Consider the following 11,522-nt stretch of genomic DNA (forward strand, 5'->3'; position numbering starts at 1 on the left):
CTTTACAGACCCCTTTACTCTCAATTTCCCCTTCGTCAGAGGTCAAGGGCTTGCTGGGCCTCAGGCCTACATTCTATATTCCAATTCCAATAAAAATGCAAAGGGACCAACCTTGAGCCAAGTGACGGTGGGTTCGGGAACGCCAGTGACCTGGCATTTCAACTTGATGTTGTGGCCCAGCAGTTTGTCAACGATTCCCGGAGCTGGAGGCAACACCTGTAAGGTAAGAGGGGGAAAAAAAAGTTCCTTGACATTATGGCATATTTAAAGTAAGGTGGGATATATTTACATATTTAAATCTGATGGGATCTGGAGAATGTCATGCTAATTCTGTCTTGTCACTGAGTTTCAGAGAAGATCGTGAATTTGAATTACACTCTGGTAAATTTGGGTGTAATGAACTCCACATGGACTGCTCTGATGGAATGTGATTCGTGTTACACGTTAACCAGACGGTAATGCTGCCTGCATTAAATTTAATAGTATATGAATTAAATGTATTAATTTCCACAGCTGTGCTTGAAAAAAAAAACTTGAAGCACTATACTAAAATGCGGTTTAACTTGATAAAGCTTATTCTTATATGTACTGGCAATTATTCTGGTCAGAAAACAAAATCCACAAGTTTTGCATTTAAAATAAAAGTAATACTAATCTTGTCTTAAAATCAAAGAGCAGCACCATACGCGAAACTGAACGATTACAACATAACCAGAAGATCAACCGCCGGCCTCACTGTAACCCACTACTACAGGAGAGCCTCTGAGAAGCGATTCGTCGGGTAAAACCAACCCAGGCACTCGTCAATTCGAAATATACCAACTCCTGCTCGATCCTACAAAGGCGTCGTTTCATAGCACGACACCACTCATTTGAATAATCAACTTAAAACGACCTCTGGACGGAATCTCTCTCTCTCTCTCTCTCTCTCTCTCTCTCTCTCTCTCTCTCTCTCTCTCTCTCTCTCTCTCGTCATCGCAGCATAAGTCAAAATTGGTCTTTGCAGAATGATATTATGTAAATGAATCGGGCTTGCATTTATTTTCGCTTCATTGAGCGCGGACGTTTCTCGGCCAACGCTGTTTGCTCACGCATTACCGCGATGATCATTGATAAAACAAGTTTTCTTTTTTAATTATCTTTCAAGCTTTCATTGATAAAAATAACTTTTTTATTCTAGTTTAATCTTTCATTGATAAAAATGCTTTTTTTCATTCTCGTTTAATCTTTCATTGATAAAGTTTTGTTTAATTCTCGTTTAATCTTTCATTGATAAAAATACTTATTTTATTCTAGTTTAATCTTTCACTGATAAAAATAATTTTTTTTATTCTAGTTTGATCTTTCATTGATAAAAATACTTTTTTTTATTCTAGTTTGATCTTTCATTGATAAAAATACTTTTTTTTTTTATTCTAGTTTAATCTTTCATTAATAAAAAATACGTGTTTTCTTTTTTTTATTCTCGTTCAATCTTTCACTGATAAAACAAATTTATGTTCTTTCAATCTTTCATTGATAAAAAGTAAGATTTTTTTTATTCTCGTTTAATCTTTCATTCAGGAAAAATAAGTTTTTCTTTTTTATTTTCGTTTAATCTTTCATTGACAAAATTACGTTTTTCCTTCTTTTTTTAGCCCATTCAATATTTCATTGATAAAAATAAGTTTTTCTTGTTTTATTCTCGTTCAATCTTTCATTGAAAAATATATATATATTTTTTAAATTCTCGTCCAGTCATTCGTATTAACAGATTTTTTTTTTATCTTGCTAATTAATATTCATCTTTATAATCTGCATAAGTTTCTTATTTCGAATCCTTCGTATTACTGAGCCGCTTGCACAAGCTGTTAGAATAATTTTTCAAACAATAACTTTAAGTTCACGTAATTAATTTTCCGTGCAAGACAAAGCATAATTACTATCTTTTCAAACCCTTTATTGATATAATGCACGATTATTATATTTGAACGCGCAAAATGTTCTCTGCCGCTTTACCTGGAGTTCGAGCTGTGAAAAGCATAATTTCATCTTGTCTTTAAATTGATTTTTCAAAATATATCAAAACGCAGTTACGTCAACCCTTGCAACCAAGTCCACGCTCACCTGACTTATCTAATAAACTTACCTGGGTGAATTCGGGGGCTAACCCACCGGGGATTGACGAAGAGGAAGAAGACGCCGATAACGGATCTGCAAATAGGAATAAAAGTTTGATAAATATCAGGAAATAAACGATATTAATGAATTACAACGTTCGCGCGTGTTTAAAATGTATTTTAATGTCGGGAAAAATCATCTTCATTTTCACTATTCTTTAGAGAATATCTGGGGACTAATTAGGCCTGTCTTGCAACTTAAATCTATACATACAAACATACATACACACATACACATACAAACTTTACGGAAGCCATACACAAAACATTGCATCATTCACATAATTTTAAGAGCTGCTATATAGATAAAGGGATAAAAACAAAATCCTTGGCGACCAAGTACGGTAATCCATTGTTAAGGTAACGTTTATTCGTGTACAGTCTGCCTATAATTAAAAAATAAATAACTTACATGTACAAATATATCTACATGAGTATACTTGCTGGCACAAGCCATGTTTGTTCATTAGCCAGACCAACGCGTCAGCTACAAATGGCCAAGTATTTCATGCCTACGCTGACACAGTCTCTCTCTCTCTCTCTCTCTCTCTCTCTCTCTCTCTCTCTCTCTGGAAACTAACATTCCCCATCTTCGGGAAAAAAACAAAACCTTCCCCACCCCTCCTCTCTCTCTCTCTCTCTGGAATTCAACATTCTCTCTACCTTCGGGGAAACATTACAAATCTCTCTCTCTCTCTCTCTCTCTCTCTCTCTCTCTCTCTCTCTCTCTCTCTCTCTCGGTAAAACTGAACAGATCAAGACTGTAAGAAACACTGCATCGCCTCTCTCTCTCTTACTCTCAGCCATTTAACCCTCGAAAAGGAATGAAGAGGAGGAGGAGGAGGAGTTAATGAATAATGTAAATGAGTGATGCTGGTATGGAGTACATATTCACACAGCTTCTCTCGCAATCCATCTGCTCCTTACTTCCTGCCTCCCATCTTCGACGGAAGCCGCCCAAGGTGGAATATACTGCTGCTGTTGTGATTCGCTTTTTGACAAATTTCGTCTTCAAATAAGACCAAGTGGGTTTTCTGGACTAGTTTCAGAGTTAGGCGAGGCACTAAATCAAACACTATATACACTGGCCACTACTCTTCTGGTGAACTGACTTTTGCTTGTTAACCGAATAACATGAATGGGAGAAAACTCTCCCAGTCCTTTTGATATATCTACGACATAATGAAAAAGATCTAACTGTAATGGGATTATATAAACCTTCCATATACGTCAATTTAACCTAGTGATTTCTATTTTCCCCCCTACACACTATATGCGACCCAGCATCTCAGTTAAATGAAACAAATATGAAAATGATATATCCTAAGCACCGACACTGTGGGATTCAATACCCTTTTTTTACTCGACCTACAGCCGCCCCCACCTCCTTCCTACCACCCTCCACTCCTCTACCCCCTCCCCTTACAATCACTTCCCTAAACTTTCGTACGGTCCTAGATATTAAAAAATCAAGGCCGTATTTGGACGCCTTGCAGGAGGAGGAGGAGGAGGAGGAGGAGGAGGAGGAGGAGGAGGAGGAGGAGGAGGAGGAGGAGGAGGAGGAGGAGGAGGAGGAGGAAGGACAACAATAATTTGTTCTCTCTCTCTTTCCTATGACAAACAGATCCTAGAGTCCCTTTTCAGAAGGGACAGAAGAAGGATTGGAAGAGGAAGGTGGATATAGGATTGTTGGGGGGGGGGGAGAGGAAGGAGATGGGGGAAGAATCAAAGACGAAGGGAAAGCAGTTGCTTGTAGGATGGCAATGTAGGCTATGTCAAGTCCTCAAGAGTATTCACGTTACAGTGGCGTTAGTAAAAAAAAAAGTAACTTTTTTTTCAAGAAAATTAATTTTTTTGAATTGTCATTTTTTCAAATTAATTTTTTTGAAAAAACGATCATTCAAATAAATTAATCTTTTTCAAGAAAGATAATTTTTTGAATGGTCATTTTTTTCAAATTAATTTTTTTGAAAAATAATCATTCAAAAAAATTATTTTTTTCAAGAAAGATAATTTTTTTGAATGGTCATTTTTTCAAATTAATTTTTTTGAAAAAAATTACCATTCAAAAAAGTAATTTTTTCAAGAAAATTACTTTTTTAATCGCAATTTTTTCAAATTAATTTTTTTCGAAAAAATTACTTCAAAAATATATTATTTTCAAGAAAATTAATTTTTTGAATGGTAATTTTTTTCAAATTATTTTTTTGAAAAAACAATCATTCATATTTTTTCAAGAAAGACTTTTTCGAATGGTAATTTTTTCAAGAAAATTCATTTGTTTGAATGGTCATTTTTTTCAAGAAAAATTTTTTGTAATTTTCTCAAAAAATTACTAGAGAGGCTCATATACATAAGATAACGTACAAATAACAAAACCCTACTTCAAAACTTGGTATAAATTCTAAGCATTTGTTCTGCCAAAGCAGAATATAAAAGCCATGTCAAAAACAATTCGGTTAAAAAAAAAAAAAAAATGGAGGAATTCAACGCCAAATATTCCTAACAGATTTCAACGTATAAACAATTTTACAGATGAGGAGAGAAAGGCACCATTTTTCAGAATAAAAACAGTGGGCTCCTATCGAAAACAACGGGGAACCAGGAAAAAAAAGGGGGGATATTAAAAAAAAAACTACCCCCGGGCTCTCCTCATCAGAAAGCACTGAATTCACAAAATCTGATTTCTTCATCGATTAAGAGAAATATTTTAAATATCCCAATTTGCCTTTCTGTTCCTGATTTTTACATTTTTTCCTCTCGATGCCGAGGAGAGAGAGAGAGAGAGAGAGAGAGAGAGAGAGAGAGAGAGAGAGAGAGAGAGAGAGAGAGAGAGAGAGAGAGCCATTCAGCCGCGCAAAGTAAAAAAAAAATGGAAAAGATAAAAAAAAAAAAATTGGGAATCTTCGAACCAGACGAAATAAATATGAGGGCGAAAGCTTCTCAAAATAATGCATTAATTAGCCCGGGACATCAGAGAAAAAAAAAATCAATTAACGCCTCAAATCACGCACGACAAAATCACCTCCGTCCTATGATTAACGATCGAGGAAAAAACGAGGAAAAAAAAGAGGAGTGGAAAAAAAGATGCACGAGATCAACAGCTGCTTCCGTGATGCGAGGAAGGAAGGGAGAGTCCTCAGTCGGGAAGGAAGGAAAGAAGATATGAATTCGGAAAAATACACAATTTTAATGACGTTCTCTCGTCAGCCACAATGTCCCCATAACATTTACTCTTCAGACGCCACTGGGCAACATGAATCGGAATCGTTGCAGAGCTTTTAATGGACTTCATTCACAAACTGTCTACCTTGGGGTTTTCTTTTCAGTTGGCTTTTCTGAAAAACATGTCTTTTCTGTGCCTGAAAAATCTGACCATTTACTTTGTCTTTTCTGAAAAATGAACTGACCATTTACTTTGTCTTTTCTGAAAAATGAACTGACCATTTACTTTGTCTTTTCTGAAAAATGAACTGACTATTTACTTTGTCTTTTCTGAAAAATGAACTGACTACTTACATTGTCTTTTCTGAAAAATGAGCTGACTATTGACTTTTGTCCTCTTTCATATGCTGTACCTAAATCTACTCTGAAAAATGGGAACTTTCTACTGACCTTTCTAATTTCTATGCCTACATCTGTCCGGCTAAATCACAAATACAAGTAACATCAAGATGGTTGACCTTTTAATTGATATGATTAAATTTAGGCTGTCATTCCATACACCAGGGTCTTTTTCGACCTTTCAGCCCCAAAGACCCCGTCCCCACTTTCGAATTTGATCGCCGATGGATGGTTTCTTCACTTCATTCTAAAATTTGGATTTCAACTTAAGTTACGTTCACCTGAGGGTTTCACCTGAGGGTTTCACCTGAGGGTTGAGGAACTTTTATAAAGTGTTAATCTAATTACTGATGAGTAGAGACCCGGCTAGGCGCTTGTAATAACCTAACCATCGGGAATTTGTGAAGTACTATAGAGCATTAGCGTCAGTACTTGTGAGTAAAAGGTGTTATAAGTGAAAAATTAAAATTAAGTTCATCTTTTGAATTGGAATAAAAGATTTAGGTCAAAAGCCAAGCGCTGGGACCTGATGTCATTCAACACTGAAAGGTAAATTGAGAGAAAAGGAGGCTTAAAAGAAAAGGAAAACCTTTTGCAGTTGCACAATTAAACAATCGTCAGGGAGAAGACGGGAGAAAGAGAATAGGAGGTGCAGTAAAAGGAATGAGAGGGGTTGCAGCTAGGGGCCTAAGGAAGGACGCTGCTAAGAACCTTATTAAGTAATGCCTACAGTGCACCGAGTGAGGTGCACTGACGACACTACGGCCCTACGGGGACCAGTGTTAGGCGAATACATGGCAGGAAGATATTCCGTTCCACCATATTTTGTAAACTCAGAGATCAACAAGCAACAACCACAATCACAACAACATTCCCACCGCCCAATCTATTACATTCCAGGCGTAATTTTTTCTCCCTCTCCCCCTCACTCTCTCTCTCTCTGTGCGGGTTTTAATGAACGCGCCTACGATTCGTGCAACGCCCGATTAAATAATCCCACAGCCGTTTTTTGACTGCGGTAAATGCATTTATGAACGGCCTATTACTACGCTCATGATTTCCGGGGGGAGAATTTGATTATGTTTTTCCTTTTTTTTTTCCTTTTTTTCTTCAGTGTTCCCGTCCGTCCGTCGTAGTCGTCGCTCTGGGGTTCAATACAGCAGTCGGAATGCTTTTCATAACATTAAATAATTTGCGCTATTTTTGGAAAATTGCTTTGGAGCAATGGAGAGGAATAAAGTGATTAGGACGGTGCTTTACGTGCAAGACTAGCTTTTTTCGGCGATTGGACCCTTTTCTCTCTCTCTCTCTCTCTCTCTCTCTCTCTCTCTCTCTCTGCTTTAAAGTTAACATAAGCATTCTGTGTGTGTGTTCTTTTATTATTATTATTATTATTATTATTATTATTATTATTATTATTATTATTACTAAAACAGTTTAACCAGACTACTGAGTTCTCATAGGGCTACCGAAGCATATTCTCTCTCTCTCTCTCTCTGTCTGTCTCTCTCTCTCTCTCTCTCTCTCTCTCTCTCATTGAACTAGACTTAAAATAGCCAGTTATTCCTGCCTTAATCCTTCTAACAATTCTGGAAGAAAAATAAATCGTGGCAGTGCAAAAAAAATTGGATTATATTCCTTATAATCCCGTACGTTGTTTTTATTGAAACACTAACTATACTGCCATCTGAAAGACACATGCACACACACACACACACACACACACACACACACACACACAGGCGCGCGCGCACGAGAACATCCACACAGCATTCAAGACGAAACTTTCCCAGTGGTAAGACTCCGTACCATCATATCAAGTATGGCGACAAAATACGCAGAAACGAAATACGCAAGAACGCTTTCCTTGCCCGAGCAATACCAAAGCTAAGACAGGTGAGGAATATGAATGGAATATGAAATTTCGGCCAAAGGTCAAGCGCTGGGACCCATCTTGAGGTCCCTCAGCGCTGAAAGGTTTTAAAGGCGTGGCAGGAGAAAAACCTCGCACTATGAAACAACTGTTAGAGAGGGTTGAGGAAAGTACGATGGAAGAAAGAGAATATGAATGGAGGTACAATAAATGGCATGAGGGGTCGCAGCTAGGGGCCGAAGGGACGCTGCAAAGAGCCGTAAGGAATGCCTACAGTGTAACGCATGAGGTGCACCGACGGCACTAAACCCCCTACGGGAAAAGGAGAGGTGAGGGCCCGCGCACCTTTGCAAAAGCACCTCCACCCTCACGAAAGCCCTACATGTCACTGGAAATACCTGGGACGAAAATAAAATAAAATAAAATAAAATAAAATAAAATAAAATATAAAAAATGGAAAATCCATAAACCGTTGAAAGGAAATCACAGCCTTGCTTTTATTGGTCTTATGCGGCCGTATTCCAACTTGAAAAAGATTCGTCCTCCCCCCAAACAAACTATTAGGGAATTTCTTTTTTATCTCGAGTTCCCCAACTCCTCCATAACTAGCGGGGAATTTTACTTCTGCCAGGACCATAAAATATACCATTTATAGACTCGGTTACGCCCCCTTTCGTATGGGAATGGAATGGAATATAGAGCTCAGGCCACAGGCCAAGCACTGGGTCCTATGGGGTCATTCAACGCTGGAAAGGAAATTGAGAGTAAGAGGTTTGAGAGGTGTAACAGGAGGAAAACCACTCAAGATGGACGAAAGAGAATGTGAATGGAGGTACAGTAAAAGGAACGAAAGAGGTTGCAGCTAGGGGGAGTTATGGTGTAGGATACTGAGGTATAACGAAAATGAAGATCCTACACGTATATGAATACATAAATGCCTCTATTAAGTAGAACAGAAAAAAAATAAAAACCGCCTGGTCGCCTTTCCAAAGTGGGGATGTTTTATGAATCGGGGAGGCGGACGGCAAGGCATTCCCGACTTCATATACGCGAAAAACCAAGTCGATTGCGTACCGCTCTACTAAACAAACTATATATATATATATATATATATATATATATATATATATATATATATATATATATATATATATATATATATATATATATATATATATATAGAGAGAGAGAGAGAGAGAGACAAGCTACAATATTCTACAAGGCCTCGTGAATTCTTTTTGCAAAACTGATAAGATATACGATTAAAATAAAAAAAAACTGCCTTTTCAAAAACATGCCCTTTCATCTGAAAGGCGATAATTCCCTTTAATGGGAAGGAAAAAATTCTCTACACAACTCTCAGTGGACATTTCAACCATCTAAGCAATTGAGCAAAAAAAAAAAAAAAAAAAAAAAAAAAAAAAAAAATAAAATATATATATCTCTTGTGGCCGACTGGTTAGTGTGTATAGTCCTGATTCCCCCCGTCCGTCGCTGGTTCGATCCCACGGGACGGTGGACTTATTATCACCTAAAAATTCCCCTTCGGTATATATGAAAATATATTACTTCCGAGGTAGAGTGAATTGGATATTAAAGGACGTTTGTATATATATGAATCACGGTGATGTGATAAATAGTCATATTTTAAATCTAATATTTTAACGACAGTGATTGCAAAATCTCACAGCGCCAGCTCACTTCACTTATACCTAAGGAATATTATTTTCTTTGAATATAAAGCTACGAATAAATGTCAATAACGTGTTTGGAAGATTATATACGGTTTATGTAATTTTTTTGTCGAGATCTACTGGACCAAATTTTTCGTGACTCGTGAAGCTAATCCCCAACTTGCTCCTGATAATGGAATATCTAAAAATAAGCGTAGTTTTTTTTAAATATATGGTAAGAACGTGAAAGCAAAATTAAAACACAATGTCATACTTTAATATTACTATTATTATTATTATTATTATTATTATTATTATTATTATTATTATTCAGAAGATGAACCCTATTCATATGGCACAAGCCCACCAAATCTGGGGCCAATGACTTGAAATTCAAGCTTCCAAAGAATATTATGGTGTTCATTTGAAATAAGTTACAGATTATTATTATTATTATTATTATTATTATTATTATTCAGAAAATGACCTCTATTCATGTGGAACAAGCCCACCAAAGGGGCCACTGACTTGAAATTCAAGCTCCCAAAGAATATTATGGTGTTCATTCGAAAGAAGTAACGGTTATAAAATTATAAAAGTTATAAAATACTGTAGAATCAATAATAAAAAAATATTGTAGAATTAAATTCAGTTTCGATTTAATACAAAGTCATGGACCATCCACTTTTCAGGAGTCTCCAAGATGGTCGACTACTAGGGGATAGTAGTTTGTGTGTTGGGGGGAGGGGGAGGGAGAAGGGAGGGGTGGGAGACCATCCCATTCCCCCCCTCCCCGTCCACATCAACGTCATTTTCCCCCTTCCACACTGCCATGCTAACACAAAGGACTCTGTTAATTCACCTAAAACTTTTACAATGCTTCCTGCCCAAGCAAGTCAAAAGGGACATGTTGCCTCCTCCTCCTCCACTCGGTTCAGGGCTACACCCAGGCCCCCCTCCCCCTCTACGAAATAAGGAACACCCCCCCAAAACCCCCACCCCGGCGTTTCTTGGTGTCCCTATTCCTTAACAAGGGAATTATCCTAAGTATCCCTCCCTTTCTCTCTCTCTCTCTCTCTCTCTCTCTCTCTTCCTTCCTTCTTCTCTCTCTCTCTTTCTTCCTCCCTTCTCTCTCTCTCTCTCTCTCTCTCTCTCTTTCTTCATTTCTTTCTTCTTCCTATCATCTTCATTCTCTCTCCTCTCTTCTCTCTCTCTCTCTCTCTCTCTCTCTCTCTCTCTCTCTCTCTCTCATCATCATCATCATCATCATCGCAATCCCCCAGATTCTTACAGAATGCAAAATCAATTTCTTCCTTCAACGGTTTCGTAACCAGGTTCTCAAGAACCGAACTGTGATCATCTCAAAATCACTTAAAAAGAGTTACTGTAAAACCAAATAGTGTTTCAACTATGATTATTTAAGTTAAGTTTCTCTATGGACAATGTAAGGTGCCTCATTATATGAAATTACAATAAATAATTTGTTGTGTCGTCAGCCAAGTTTATTTTTTTTTTTCAAAAACCAGTTCGTGTCACAAAGTTGAAGAAATGAAAAACGTTCACTAAACGCTTTCACCTGTTTATCAAAATGGATTAATACCGAGGTCAGTTTCATTATAACTAATTTATAGTAAAAAGTATAACTTGACAGCTTCAATGTGAAAATCGTAAGTTCCCAAAAATCGAAGTTTCATAAGGGGAAAAAGCTACTTTTGCATATTAAAGCAAATATTCAAGAGGAAACATTAAAAAAAATTACAATCACAAAAAACTTGGAGTTTCAATATAAAAATCGTACGTTCTCATAAAACCGAAGTTTAATCAGAAAAAACTGCCTTTACGTATTAAAACCAAATATTCAAGATGAAACAAACATTAACAAATATCAGAAAAAAACTCTTATAAAGAATTTATAATCACATAAAACCTACGAGCTTCAACACACAAATCCTAAGTTCTCACAAAAACGAAGTAAAAAAAAAAAACACCATTGCGTATTAAACCAAATATTCAAGAGGAAACAACCAACTTTAAGTAAAGTCGGAATAAAAAAAAATACAAAAACTCAGAAACAGAATACAAGTCGGTAACGCTAGAAGCCTCCTTCTCTTCCTGCAACATTTGCAACAACGTATGCAATGCACACTGTTGCTCTTCCCAACTCTGCAACACAGAAGACAAAAGGGCATGGAAAAAAAAAATCCAATTCTCTCTTGCAACTCGAGAGAGAGAATTCGTAATTACAAAACCATG

The 11,522-nt window shown here is 36.9% G+C and overlaps 1 protein-coding gene across 2 annotated transcripts in view; it reads right to left on the reverse strand.

The window, feature by feature from the left end:
* Positions 1 to 11,522, reverse strand: part of LOC136845069 (fibroblast growth factor receptor-like 1) — a 599,462-nt gene that overhangs the window by 18,365 nt on the left and 569,575 nt on the right. For both annotated transcript variants that reach the window (XM_067114891.1, XM_067114892.1), the window contains 2 exons: positions 2,129 to 2,193; positions 112 to 216 (listed from right to left, as the gene is read on the reverse strand). In XM_067114891.1, the coding sequence (XP_066970992.1) occupies positions 112 to 216; positions 2,129 to 2,193 (170 nt within the window). The remainder of the gene's footprint in view (positions 1 to 111; positions 217 to 2,128; positions 2,194 to 11,522) is intronic.

Source organism: Macrobrachium rosenbergii, chromosome 13 (assembly GCF_040412425.1).
Source record: "Macrobrachium rosenbergii isolate ZJJX-2024 chromosome 13, ASM4041242v1, whole genome shotgun sequence".
NCBI lineage: Eukaryota > Metazoa > Arthropoda > Malacostraca > Decapoda > Palaemonidae > Macrobrachium > Macrobrachium rosenbergii.